The sequence below is a fragment of the Dendropsophus ebraccatus genome, chromosome 2, assembly GCF_027789765.1.
Source record: "Dendropsophus ebraccatus isolate aDenEbr1 chromosome 2, aDenEbr1.pat, whole genome shotgun sequence".
Classification (NCBI taxonomy): domain Eukaryota; kingdom Metazoa; phylum Chordata; class Amphibia; order Anura; family Hylidae; genus Dendropsophus; species Dendropsophus ebraccatus.
Window position 1 is genome coordinate 35368515 of NC_091455.1, and position 14644 is coordinate 35383158.

The 14644-nt window shown below is 44.4% G+C and overlaps 1 protein-coding gene across 2 annotated transcripts in view; it reads right to left on the reverse strand.

The window, feature by feature from the left end:
* Positions 1–275: 275 nt before the first annotated feature.
* SPAG1 (sperm associated antigen 1) overlaps positions 276–14644 on the reverse strand; it is a 50788-nt gene continuing 36419 nt past the window's right edge. For both annotated transcript variants that reach the window (XM_069957332.1, XM_069957331.1), the window contains exons 15-19: positions 13127–13268; positions 10194–10320; positions 7285–7431; positions 5424–5759; positions 276–2650 (exon numbers count right to left, since the gene is read on the reverse strand). In XM_069957332.1, coding sequence (XP_069813433.1) covers positions 2519–2650; positions 5424–5759; positions 7285–7431; positions 10194–10320; positions 13127–13268 — 884 coding nt within the window. In that variant the 3' untranslated portion in view covers positions 276–2518. The remainder of the gene's footprint in view (positions 2651–5423; positions 5760–7284; positions 7432–10193; positions 10321–13126; positions 13269–14644) is intronic.

Sequence of the window (14644 nt, forward strand, 5' to 3'; positions counted from 1 at the left end):
CTACTAATCAAGGTTCCCTTTAATTCAGCAATGGGGTCGCTTTGTGTCACAGCAAGCTCCTCCCTGCAAGGCTGCACAAGCTTGGTCCGGTTTCATATCCAATGGATATCTTATAGGACTGTCATGATTTCATCAATTATAAAAGAAATGCAGGACTGTTATATCTGCAGTTGTATCAGTGTTAACGACAACCCCAAAATAGTGACCTCTGACCTCCTGAGTTAATGAGTCAAGAAAAAAAAAAAAAAAAAAAAAAAAAGGCAGTCAAACGCCAGTTTCATGAATGAAAAAATATTTAATAAAGTTTCTGATGTGATAAATATTCTGTAAGCAATACACGTAAACAAACGCTACAATCATCTCACTATTATACAAGTCATCCACCTCCGTATAAAGATCTCTTGTAAAGCGACACAGTATTTACAGTACATTTCAGCATGAAAACTGCGTGACACAAAACCATCATTAATGGAACAATAAAGCTTTGTGCACAGAATGAGTCCCGAGGGGCCTTGTTGTCAATAGCAAGAAGAGGGGCTACAACCAGGAGGCAACAATTGGGGTGGGGGGTTCCCTCAAACTTCTGATGCATAAGATCTGATGCAGTGTCCCCCAACTTGAGGCTCTCCAGCTGCTGCAAATACAACTCCCATCATGTAGACTGTCTGGGCATGATGGGAGTTGCTGTTTTGCAATAGCTGAAGAACACAGGTTAAGGAACACTGATACAAAGCAATGGAGAAAACCGGTGGAATGCATGGAAGGAAGACTGGTCAGTGTAACAAACAATCCATCAGCACATCATGTAATATACTTTGATAAAATCCAGGAAAACCTTCACCTATCCTTTATTTTCCCAATAGTGAACAATTGCATACTGTCTGGAGCTCCTTACTTGTACTGAGTAGGTGATATGTTAACTGAGCTGCAAAGTAATGAATTTTGTCCACAGATCAAGATAAAGTAGAGGATGGCCCATAGATGGCAATAGAGACAGTTTTTGGTACATTCAAGTTTACTATTGTTCTGAAGGCTTTCTACTTGTTAGATCATCATAACATATATGATTACAGGATCAGACTACACAGTGTAGTCTGTTACCATGGCAATACACACTTCTGCATATAAGCTGTAGGTATCTCATTTTAGTTATTTTAATTTTAGATTTATTAAATGGTTTGTTATCAAGACAGACCATCCCTCTGTAGGATTATAGTCTTGTTAGATCCTTAAAACATGGGAAAAGTTTGTCACTCATGCACCAGGACGCCAGATTATCATGACTTCTGGACTACCAGAATTTTTAATTAAGACTACATGTTATTTATAGGGTTTTGACTACTAGGCTGACATCTGCCAGCAGCATTATAAGGATTCAGGTATCTGAGACTGATATAACCCACAGATGTATCACGAGTCTTAAGAAAATTCACATACACCACCTTGTGCCGCATCTATGTAGGTTTCTGTAATGAAAGTCGCCATCATGTGGTCACTTCTATGACTGCGGCTTAACACTGTCCCTCCTCCCCATACAGATGGTGGGTCTGGCTGTGAGATGTGCAATTGCGGTTTTCTATATGTTCGCTCATTTCTAGTCAGAATACATTAGAGTAAGTTTGGGTTCTAGTGTCTTGCAATACAAGTCTTTGGGACTCTTAAAACCTACGTTCTTTGCTGATTTAGCTAGCAGTATAAAGAGTTATAAAGCTGGGATTCAGCTAGCAGTATATAGAGTTATAAAGCTGGGATTCTACTCCCTACCTCACATGAGAGGTGCCCTTTAAACCTAAATTTTCTCTTACAAAACTTGGGGTGATGTCTGGTTGCTAGGGCAACACTGCTCAACAGTCTAGCAGTTGTCAGACAGAAAGCCCCTAGCAACCAGCCGGCCCCGTCAACTCTGCCCTAAGCTTGAGACCAGAGTCAACTGCAGGGAGAAAGGAAAAAGAAAAAAAACACGAGCCTGACGTGAACATATAAAAGCTGGAGTAACACGGCCTGTACATTGGGGGATGATGCACCATCCATTGGAGATGTGCTAGTATGTTATGTTTGGTAGGACACAATATGATATGAGAAACAATGTTGGAACAAGTGTTAAGGCAGCCAGAAGTAAAGTATATATGGATTATTAACAGAAAACTACCACACACGTTACCGCATTGTGCTGCAATATGTCACTGAGCACATTTATTACATATTGTATGGGCACATACAGTGCTGACTGTGGTCGCCATGGTGGTAACAGGACACTGGTATGGGGGAAATCAATCAGAATTACCAGATATTATCCATAACAATTTATAGCAACATTGTGGCGGAGCAGATTAAGGGGGCTATAGTGACTAGATGAACTATTTCTTACACTGACGCTTCCAGGAGAGGAGGAGGAGGAGGACATTTACAGTCATGCTGCATAGGTCATCGGTCAGCTGATAGACGACATTTTGCATAGTTTACCATTCCCTAATGATAAGATCAATCAAACCGTGCATATAACCCACAGGCTCCGGGCTCACAGTCCATAGGTCTTTGTGAGGTTGGTTATGGCTTCTTGGTCAAAGTTCTCGTTCTCTATTCCCAACAGGCTGGTGAAGACGCTCTGGATTTGGTCTTTTTCATTGTTGTTTAGTAGTAAGACCACAACCTGCGAAGGAGAAGAGTAACAGTCAGCAAAAGGCCCCATGTCCGGAGATAGTAGTAGCAGCACTTTAATCCTGCCTTTATGGTGGAGCGACACACACTGCCCCCTGCTGGTGTGATATGTGTGAGCCATCCTATATGACAATGTCCCTCATATCACTACTAGGGGTGACTAACAGCTCAGTGACATGTACAGGACATCCTGCAGCCACATGTGCTGCCTCTCATTTCTTGCTTATCCTGCAGCCGGAAGCCATGACTCTGCCAGATTTTGGAGTTGAACTATACTGGGGTATCTGATAATATCCATCTATGAAGGACGCAAACTGTGAACCCTGTCATTACCACTGGCGGAACTACCGCCGTAGCAGCCGTAGCGTCTGCTACGGGGCCCCGCCGCATCAGGGGCCCGTGACGCGGGCCCCTGGAGCATACATATCCTGCAGCACCCGGCGGCTGAGCATGCCTCCCGGGTGCTGTAGCCGGGGGCCGGTCCCGTGCTCCTCCCGACCCGGAGACTCCTTTCCCCAACTATAGGGAAAAGGAGTCACTGGGCCAGGAGGAGCACGGGACCGGTCCACAGCGCTCCTGTCACCCCCTGTCTGATGCGCGGCTGTCGTCTGATGCCGCGTCCTAGCCCCGGCAGCGCGCGTATCATAGAGTTCTGTGTGGGCTTGTGCTGCGGTTCGACTTCCGGCACAGAGACGTGTGCCGGAAGTCGCGGCCACAGGCCCACACAGAACTCTATGATACGCGCGCTGCCGGGGCTAGGACGCGGCATCAGACGACAGCCGCGCATCAGACGGCAGCCGCGCATCAGACGGGGTGACAGGAAAAAGGCTCGACGGGGGAGCGTGTTGTTAGGTGAGTTTTTTTTCTTTTTTTTTTAAACTTGCTTTCCTCGGAAGGGGGCATCTATAAGGAAGGGGGGGGAGGAGAGAAGGGGGCATCTATAAGGAAGGGGGGGGGAGGAGAGAAGGGGGCATCTATAAGGAAGGGGGGGGAGGAGAGAAGGGGGCATCTATAAGGAAGGGGAGGGAGGAGAGAAGGGGGCATCTATAAGGAAGGGGAGGGAGGAGAGAAGGGGGCATCTATAAGGAAGGGGAGGGAGGAGAGAAGGGGGCATCTATAAGGAAGGGGGGGGAGAGAAGGGGGCATCTATAAGGAAGGGGGGGGGGAGAGAAGGGGGCATCTATATGGAAGGGGGGGGGGAGAGAAGGGGGCATCTATATGGAAGGGGGGGGGAAGAGAAGGGGGCATCTATAAGGAAGGGGGGGGGAGAGAAGGGGGCATCTATAAGGAAGGGGGGGAGAGAAGGGGGCATCTATAAGGAAGGGGGGGAGAGAAGGGGGCATCTATAAGGAAGGGGGGGAGAGGAGGGGGCATCTATAAGGAAGGGGGGGAGAGGAGGGGGCATCTATAAGGAAGGGGGGGGAGAGAAGGGGGCATCTATAAGGAAGGGGGCATCTATAAGGAAGGGGGCATCTATAAGGAAGGGGGCATCTATAAAGAAGGGGGGGAGAGAAGGGGGCATCTATAAGGAAGGGGGGGGGGAGAGAAGGGGGCATCTATAAGGAAGGGGGGGAGGGGAGAGAAGGGGGCATCTATAAGGAAGGGGGGGGAGAAGAGAAGGGGGCATCTATAAGGAAGGGGGGGGAGAAGAGAAGGGGGCATCTATAAGGAAGGGGGGGGAGAAGAGAAGGGGGCATCTATAAGGAAGGGGGGGGAGAAGAGAAGGGGGCATCTATAAGGAAGGGGGGGGAAGAGGAGGGGGCATCTATAAGGAAGGGGGGGGGAAGAGAGGGGGCATCTATAAGGAAGGGGGGGGAGAGAAGGGGGCATCTATATGGAAGGGGGGGAAGAGAAGGGGCATCTATAAGGAAGGGGGGGCAAGAGAAGGGGGCATCTATAAGGGAGGGGGGAGAGGGGGACCGTCTATAAGGAAGGGGGGAGAGGGGGACCGTCTATAAGGAAGGGGGGAGAGGGGGACCGTCTATAAGGAAGGGGGGAGAGGGGGACCGTCTATAAGGGAGGGGGGAGAGGGGGACCGTCTATAAGGGAGGGGGGGAGGGGGACATCTATAAGGGGGGGAGAGAGGGCCATCTATAAGGGGGGGACACCATAGGGGGAGACCAGGCCATCTATAAGGGGAGAACATAGGGGGAGAGGGGGACAACATAGGGGGAGAGGGGGATATAAACGTACAACATTGGGGGAGAGGGGAACATCTATAAGGGGACAATATAGGGGAAGAGGGGGCCATCTATAGGGGGGGCAACATAGGGGACCATCTATAAGGGGACAACATGGGGGGGGGCAACATAAGGAAGCTATCTATAAGGAGGGGCGACAGAGAGGAGGGCCATATACTAAAATGGGATCACATAGAGTCAGCCTGCCCACTAAATGTGGGTGTAAAGGGGCCAATACAGATGTGCTGTTGGTAGAGATGAGGATGGTGATGGTGAGTGTGGAGCCTAATATGTCTGTCTGGCAGATTCTGTGGATTCGTGGCCCGGAAAGGTTCTCATAACGGCCCAGGACAGATGGAAAAGAAAATGAAAAGGGAAGAACTCTGATCAGAGAAGACGTCTCCTGTAAGTCACCTGATGTAACTGTACTGTAATTTTTATGGTGTACAGAACCTGTGTAGAGCTGAGTGTGTTGATGGCATAGTGGTCGGTCAGAGGAGGGAGGCCCCAATCAAAAGTTTGCTATGTGGCCCAGCCATTTCTAGTTACGCCCCTGGTCATTACAAGCCATGAAGGGTCACTTACCGAGAATCGGTCGGCTGAGCCGAGGTGCGTCAGGTGCCAGTACACCAGGGCGGGATTCTTCTCCAGGACATGGTGCTTTAGTGACTGTACAATAAGCAGCAGAGTCTCTGTGTCTAGCTTGTTGCTTAAGAACATTGGCAAGTCCTTGGGGTCTATGAAAGACAGTAGCTGGGCACAACCCTCCTGATCCTTCCCTGCCCTCATCTCACTCATGAGCTGGTCAAACTCCAGGGCATTGCTGGGCTTTGTGATATGGCGACTGTGCGTCTTCCTCAATGACTCATTGTCTTCGTGTGCAGTGACATTACTGGGATCAGACGTGTTCTCGTCTTCCACCTTCAAAAGGAAAAAAAAAAATTATATATATAAAACACTAAATAAGTTACAACTTACGGTCAGTGCACAAGCAATAGGGTCACCTGTTGCCAACACCGATGCTGCTGCCTTGACAAATTGTGCAAAAACTATCACTGAGTATGATGACGACCATACAGAAGTCCCAGATGTATAGGCAATGAAGCATAGACGTCAGACTGACATTTTCCTATTCATCCAGCATATGTATAGGTCATGTGAAATCCACAGAAATCATCATATGTGCGTGACGTCTAGTGACTTCCAGCAAACATATCTCTGACCTCACTGCAGGAGCTGGAATCACAGGGCTCTCGTGCGCTCTGGTGCTATTTTCAGCATGAATCCAATAAGAGCAGGAACAAACCTATTGCGGAGGTCACCTCCCTATTATACATTTAACTTGTCACGTCAGGCGGGGATGAGACCTTCACAATCCGTGAGTAGATAAAAGCACAACAGTGCTTCTTCCAATGCTAGGTCTCATGAGCTATCAAGTATTAATAGGCAAGACAGACGGGCGACATTAAAGAGGTCTTCATGGACTCAGATATTGATGACCTATGCTTAATGGAGTTATCCAGCGCTACAAAAACATGGCCGCTTTTCCCACTTTCTTGTCTCCAGATTGGGTGGGGTTTCAAACTCAGTTCCATTGAAGTAAATGGAGCTTAAAGGGGTTATCCAGTGCTACAAAAACATAGCCACTTTCTTTCAGAGATAACACGACTCTTGTCTCCAGTTCAGGTGCGGTTTGCAATTAAGCTCTATTCACTTCAATGGAACTGAGCAGCAAAACCCTGCCCCAAGCTGGAGACGAGAGTGGTGCTGTCTCTAAGAAAGTGGCAATGTTTTTGTAGCGCCGGATAACCCTTTTAACAGGGCACTAATGCATTAAAAAAGTGGATTCTCTATGATGGATGCAAAGTCCTTATTAGAGATGAGCGAACCTCAAGCATACTCGATATGGACTAGAGATGAGCCAAACGGGTTCCGCAGAGTTCTTGAATATAATATAATATAATATAATATAATAGTCCAAGAACTCCGCGGAACCCGGTTGGCTCATCTCTAGTCCATATCGAGCATGCTTGATATCTTCTATCTATAATATACATCTATAATATACATCTATAATATACATCTATAATACACATCTATAATACACATCTATAATACACATCTATAATACACATCTATAATACACATCTATAATACACATCTATAATACACATCTATAATACACATCTATAATACACATCTATAATACACACACACACACACACACACCCACACCCCCCTTCGGGTCAGTATAGAAAATATTAATCACTATACATTAAAATGGTGTTAAAATCACTGGACTGGTAGAAGGACATAAGAAGCACATGAGCCCAGGTGACGTTCCCCTTCTGTGACCATCACTGAGTAACTATTGTTCTCTTATATAAAACATTACATCTGACCAGCCATGTCCCATCACCCACATCACACTATATACATGCAGTACCTCTTCTATCAGGATCTTCTTCCTTTGCTTTTCCTCTCCATTGGGTAATAAGAAGGGAGTGATTTCTGTCAGCAGAGTTTTTGCTTCGGTGACACTGGAATCCAGTGAGATTAGTTTTCTGAGGTCGCTGGCACAATCTTGGTATTTCTATAAATGGAAGAATGGAGAGTTCTAGAAGCTGTATGAATGGATTAGATATTGTACGCCAAGTAACACCTGGTCAGACAAGGCATAGGCTGCAGAGGGAGGGTTCTGCAATAGTCTACAGGATGTATTCTACTAGATAGGAATATTACTGTCAGAGTTCAGACAAGAGCTTGCAATACCTCATTTCTCCTGCGGTGTTGCTGTAGGAAAATTGGGCAGTTGCTGCTGTGTTCACAGTTGATCACTGGGAGTCTCCACAAAGATTAACCAGATTAAGGCCCTATTACATGGAGCGATAATCTGCTGAATAAGCCTAAAAATCATTGGCCGTGCATCGCTAAGTGTAACAGCAATGTGTGGCTGGCAGCTAATATAGCCCACAGCACTCCAGGTAAGTTAGAAAAATCAAGTGTTTTTTATTCCATAGTAGTGCAGCACAGCATACAAGTCAAAAGTGCGACGTTTCAACGACCTTCCGTCGTCTTTTTCAAGCGTGACTCACAAGAAACAACAGACCTCTTTATACATGTGTGATAATTAGTGCAGAGACATGATTGGTGCATAGACATTTCATTAATCAGAGTTTGACAAGCAAACACATTGTGTATACAAAAGTGAAAGATAGTGCATAAAAAAGATCAAGCTCGAGCCGGACGGCGGATTACATGATCACGAGAAATAAACATAAATATATAAATATATCACATAGTGTTCCGGCTCACCACTCTAGCTGTTTGAGGTTCACGAATTTAGAGTGGTGAGCCGGAACACTATGTGATATATTTATATATTTATGTTTATTTCTCGTGATCATGTAATCCGCCGTCCGGCTCGAGCTTGATCTTTTTTATGCACTATCTTTCACTTTTGTATACACAATGTGTTTGCTTGTCAAACTCTGATTAATGAAATGTCTATGCACCAATCATGTCTCTGCACTAATTATCACACATGTATAAAGAGGTCTGTTGTTTCTTGTGAGTCACGCTTGAAAAAGACGACGGAAGGTCGTTGAAACGTCGCACTTTTGACTTGTATGCTGTGCTGCACTACTATGGAATAAAAAACACTTGATTTTTCTAACTTACCTGGAGTGCTGTGGGCGATCCTTTTTTATATATTGTGGAGGTCTTGGTCAAGACTACCTGCGGGCACCCTCCTACAACAAGTTGTGCTGCGCTTACAGAATTCATACTAATTATATATATATATATATATATATATATATATATATATATATATATATATATATATATATATATATATATATATATATATATATATATATATATATATATATACATATATATATATACATATATACTACATACACACACACACACATATACATACTACATACCCACACACACATATACCCCTTTGCTACATGATTATCGAGCTGTGCAATAGGCCCAGCTAATTGTCAGTTTACATGGAGCGCCCAAATCAATCGTTTAGCAATTTTGAAGAAACGATTTGGTTTTTATAATGATCAGTGTTTAGATGAATAAATAGTTAGAAATGATCGCAATAACGATTTTTCTAACAAATTTTCTAAGATTGCTTAAGCCCATCTCACACATAGGGTGAATCTTTTAAAGACTGTTTACACGAAGCGATCTGCGAATTTTTAGTGAATGACGGGCGACAATTTGAGAACATGTTGAAAGATCCCAATGAAGGATTTTTCGCTCGTCGCTTGATCGTTTGCCGTGTTTAGACGGGCAGATTATCGCTCAAATGCGATTATTGCAAAAATTTGAACGATAATCATTCTGTGTAAACGCACCATAAGAAAGCGAGCGCCAATCTAGCAGATCAGCGCTCGTTTACATTACCCATTGTACCACTGCATCTGTTTACATAAGGAGATGTACGGCAGATGGCAACAGATTTAAAAGCCTGCAAGAAAGATGTGATCAGCAGAGGCGCAGCCATTTTCCCGCTTCACAGCTGATAGTCGTCAGGCTGATTATTGGTCAAAGGAGCGTTTTAGCAACACTCCTGGCCCATAATCAGCCCATCTAATGCTGCGTTTACACGGAACGATTATCGTGCAAATTCGCACGATAACGTTCAAAGTCGAACGATAATCGTACGTGTAAACGCTGTGAACGATCAAACGACGAACAAGAAATCGTTCATTTTGATCTTACAACATGTTCTAAAATCGTTGTTCGCAAAAAATTCGCAGATCATTGTGTGTAAACAGTCGTTCGCAGATTTAATGTGTGAGATAGGCTTAAGCGAATTTCCGTATGATATATCGTTCCGTCTAAGCGCTGATCGTTATAAAAAAAATCATTACTCCGACATCGTTAATCGTACGATCGGGCCAATTATCGTTTTGTGTAAACACAGCATAAAAAGGGTCTTTAACATTTCATCAGAATGTTTCCACCTTGAAAGTGAAGACCCTTTAAGCCGGGTTTTCAATAGATCTTTAACAGGGAGCAGAGTCACACTGAAAATATATATTTTATACCTTCACACAAAACCAGCATAGACTGTAAATGTGCTACAAGTGTTTACGATACATTAGTCTGGTGTCAGTGATCTAGACAACTGAGGTGTATTCCAACACGCGTCAGTACATTCCCTGCAGCCACGCCTGTCCATGTCACCACCGCTACCCTGACTGCAGCAATGTCAATGGGCAGCGCAGACGAATACTTAACCAGATTAGAGAGAGAGTTGCTTGTGTGGCAGAAATTCAGGACAGCCGTGTGGTCATGTTTTGTTAGCAGATACCCCCCATTTACCTCTAATCCCTTGTAGGCCTGGGCCCGCCTGTACAAGGCTTTGATGTTGGCGGCATCCCTCTGCAGGGCACAGTCACAGTCCTGCCTGGCCTCTTCATACTGGCATAGCTTCAAGAAGCAAAGGGCTCTGCAATAGAAAATGTCGGCTCAGCTAAAACGCCTCAGTTGTGCTTACACAGCGCCATCATCCAGGCATCACATCCATACAAAACAAAACGTAGAGAGAATTTATAACCCATGAAGCCGTACCCAACATGTTACTATTTCACTGTACTTCAATATATCATTTTCTTTGCAAAGTATTCCATGGGGGGGGGGGGGGGGGGGGGGTCAGAACTCATTAAAGGGTTTGTCCAGGATTAGAAAAACATGGCTGCTTTATTCCAAAAATAGCTCCACACTTCTCCTCAGTTTGGGTGTGGGTTTTACAGATCAGTTCCATTGAAGTGAATAGAGCAGGGTTGTAATACCCCACACAAACAGAAAGATGATATCAGATGAGTTTTTCCTAATCCTGGATAATCCCTTTAAAATACAGAACTGCAATTTTTTTGCCATATTGTTAAGTGATAATCACTGTCATTTATTTATTTTTTTTGCAGAAATCAATAGTCCAGGCGATTATAAGAAACTTTGTAATTGGGTTTATTAGCCGAAAAATGCATTTTTAAGCTCTCCAAAAGGCACCGAAACAGGACAACAAAGAGTTCATTTACAGCTACTTCACCGGGCTCTCTCCTCTGAATAGAGACTCCCACAGGTCCCGCTGTGTAATCCTTTATTCTCTGCTGCAGACTAATCTCCCTCCTCCCCTCTTCATAGAGCTGACAGGGTTGTGTCTGATGCAACAAGATGGGATTTCCTGATAATGAGCAGTAAATGAGAGAGAGGAGGGGACCTGGGAAAAGGCTTTTTCAATGCAGATAATAGCAGATTTGCCTAATAAACCCAACTACAAAAGTTTCTTAAAAATCACCTGGACTATTGATTTCTGCACAAAAAAAGACTGACACTTAAAATAGCTGAAGCCAGCATATGGGGGGGGGGCTTACTGAATATTGTATACAGCTCCCATTTAGCTCAATATTAAATTACCTCCTTAATAGGGGGTCTTCTGGGGCTTATTTTTCACAGCCTATTTGATCAGATGGTATTTTTCACCCCCAGTGATCAGCTGTTTGCTGGAGCTCAACTGACCACATACACAGCAAACAAGGCAGGAAGTGGACAGCTCCATTCATTGTGTAGTGGCTAAGCTGGGTTACTGCAGCTCAGCTTCCATTCACGGTTACAGTAACCTCAATGTCACTGCACAATGTACATAGTTGTCCGCTTCCAGGTCTGTTTACGGTGTATGAGGGTATCACAGATCAGGTGGTAGACCACTAATCAGATAATTGGTGGCCTATCCTGAAGATAGAGCCTATAAAGCCCATTTAATTCCTCCTAGTGGTGCCTCCTTGGAGGGATTTTATGAATCATGGGATGAACAGCAATTACATCTTCATAGCAGGTACAGTAGATAGAAAAGCTTTCCCATATGACCCTTCCATAACTATACTTCCATTCATCACTGTGGACCACTCAGACACAAATAAGAGCCAGTGTTAACACCATCATAGTAGCGTGATGTCACCACATCTCTGCAGTGATCTGGCTCCATCTACTCTCTTAGTACTGCACTCAATGTTTGGAATAGAGAGTGGATAAAGCAGTGGGGGCCCAGTGACCTCAGTTCTCAGGACTGGTGGACGTTCCAGTGGTCAGACCCCAATGATCAGCTAATCAATAGCCTATCCTGTAGCTAGAGGGTAGATCTTGGGATATTAGTTAGGAAAAGTAGCCGTTATATACCACTGTGATTTCCCATGTCAGTGCAGTTAGCTCAGTCACCTTTGTGTCCCTTTATCCTATCTTGCATATTCCCACACACACAGGGCAGTCTTTCCCATTGGGCAGGGTAGGCGGCTGCCCGGGGGCCTATGACTCATGGGGGGCCCCAGTGGCAGTCGCCTACCCTGCAGAAAGGGAAAGACCAGGGGCGGGCTGGGCCGGGGGGCATGTGTCCCCCGGCCGGTCTTCCTCACCATTGACCTTCTGCTGTAGTTGTGACTGAGAGAATAGCGCGGCCGGCCGCCGTGCTATTCCCAGAGTCTCTTCTGGGCCGCCTGATCCCCCCAGGAGCTGCAGACGTGCTGCACACAGGCACGTCTGCAGGCACCTACATCAGGTCCCCAGCGGTGACGTCACTTCCCTGACGCGCCGCTGAGGACCTGAGAGTGGAGAGAGGAGCCGCCTTGCTGCAGCAGCAGGGAGAAGCTGCAGACTGAAGATCCGGCCCGAGGAGAGGTGAGTTGTATTTTTTTTTTTTTTTTTTTAAACCCCTTCACATGTGGCCACATCGGGGGGGGGGGGGGGATTGAGATGCACAGGAGGGCTATTTTAGATGGGAGGATGCAGGGGGGAGCTACTCTGTGGGAAGATGCACAGGGGGGTCTATTCTATAAGGGGGATGCACAGGGGGGTCTATTCTATATGGGGAGATGCACAGGGGGGGCTATTCTATATGGGGAGATGCACAGGGGGGCTATTCTATTTCTTTTTCCCCACATGGGGCTGCATGGCACAAGGTTAGGGGGGAGGGGGAATGCGGGGACTTGATCTTGGGTGGGGGGCCCAGTCCACAGCTGTGCCCAGGGGCCCATAGTTTTGTTAAGACGGCCCTGCCCACACACCACCAGGACCCGAACACCCACAGAAGACAACAAAATAAACAGATCTATGTTGTCCTATACAACACGTATGAAGTGAGGATGACGACAACACCATTGCAGAAGGAATTTTTACACAATGTCTTGTTCCTATTACACAGAGGTTTGTGAAAACACAGGAGAAGTTGCAAAAAGAGTCCAAGTGGTGTATGCTGCCCCCACCTATTGGTGTACATGGTGCACTCCTCTGGTTTTAGCTTCAGACACTCCGTATATTTCTTCTCCGCTTCTCGGTACTGACACTTCTTCACATAGTCATTGCCCTCCTGTTTCAGGGACAAGAACTGCTCTTCCACGGATTTACCTAGAAGAGAAAGAGCTGACACTTATTTTCTTGCTGCAATTTTCCGTCACTGTCATTTAAATTTTTTGCAGAAATCAATAGTTAAGAAACTTTGTAATTGGGTTTATTAGCCGAAAAATGCATTTTTATCATGAAAAAGCAGTTTGAAGCTCTCTTCTCCACCCCCCCTCCAACCCCCCCCTCCAACCCCCCCCCCCGCCTTCATGGTTCTCTTATGGAGAGGGGGTGGAGGGAAATGAGGCACCAAAACAGGACAACAAAGTTAATTTACAGCTACGTCACTAGGCTCTCCCCTCTGAAGTCAGCAATGACCTCTCTGACCTCTGAATAATGGCTTTCACACAGGTCCTGCTGTGTAATTCTTTGTTCTCTGCTGGTGACTAAACTCCCTCCTCCCCTCTCTATAGGTTACACAGAGCCCGACTAATGTAAGAGTCGAGATTTCCTGATAATGAGCAGTGAATGAGAGAGAGGGGGGAGGGAGGGGACCTAGGGAAAGTCTTTTTGAATGCAGATAATGGCATATTAGCCTAATAAACCCAATTACAAAGTTTCTTAAAAGTCACCTGTACTATTGATTTCTGCAAAACTATTATTATTATATTATTATTATATTATTATTATTATATTATTATTATTATTATTATTATTATTATTATTATTATTATTATTATTATTATTATTATTATTATTATTATTATTATTATTATATTATTATATTATTATTATTATTATTATATTATTATAATATTATTATAATATTATTATAATATTATTATAATATTATTATATTATTATTATATTATTATTATATTATTATTATATTATTATTTTTATTATTATTTTTATTATTATTTTTATTATTATTTTTATTATTATTTTTATTATTATTTTTATTATTATTATTTTTATTATTATTATTATTACTACATTGACACTAAGAAAACACAAAAGCAAAACATTTAAAAATGGTGAAGTTGCCCATCTTCCCAGGAGAAATCAAAGGAGTATAAATGGTACAGAGTCAATATGTGACATTGGCATTTCTTCTGTATTGTAAGAGGTGGCACTCTTCTTTATTCAGGCTGTGTGTTACCAACCACCACTCTGCTCTAAAAGCAGTGGTCTAGCTGGTAAACACACACCAGCAAGACCACTGCTTTTAGAGCCAAGCTGTGGCTGGTAACCTCAAAAATAGGGTATCATGTACTGCCGGCTATGAATTACAAAGAATAATTATAAACCCTGGAGTTGTGTCACCTGGCAAACTGGTTACTTTTAATATTCTTATTTATAGCAGGAAATCCATTGTTCTTTATTAGAGATGAGCGAACCTCAAGCATGCTCGAGTCCATCCGAACCCGAACGTTCGGCAT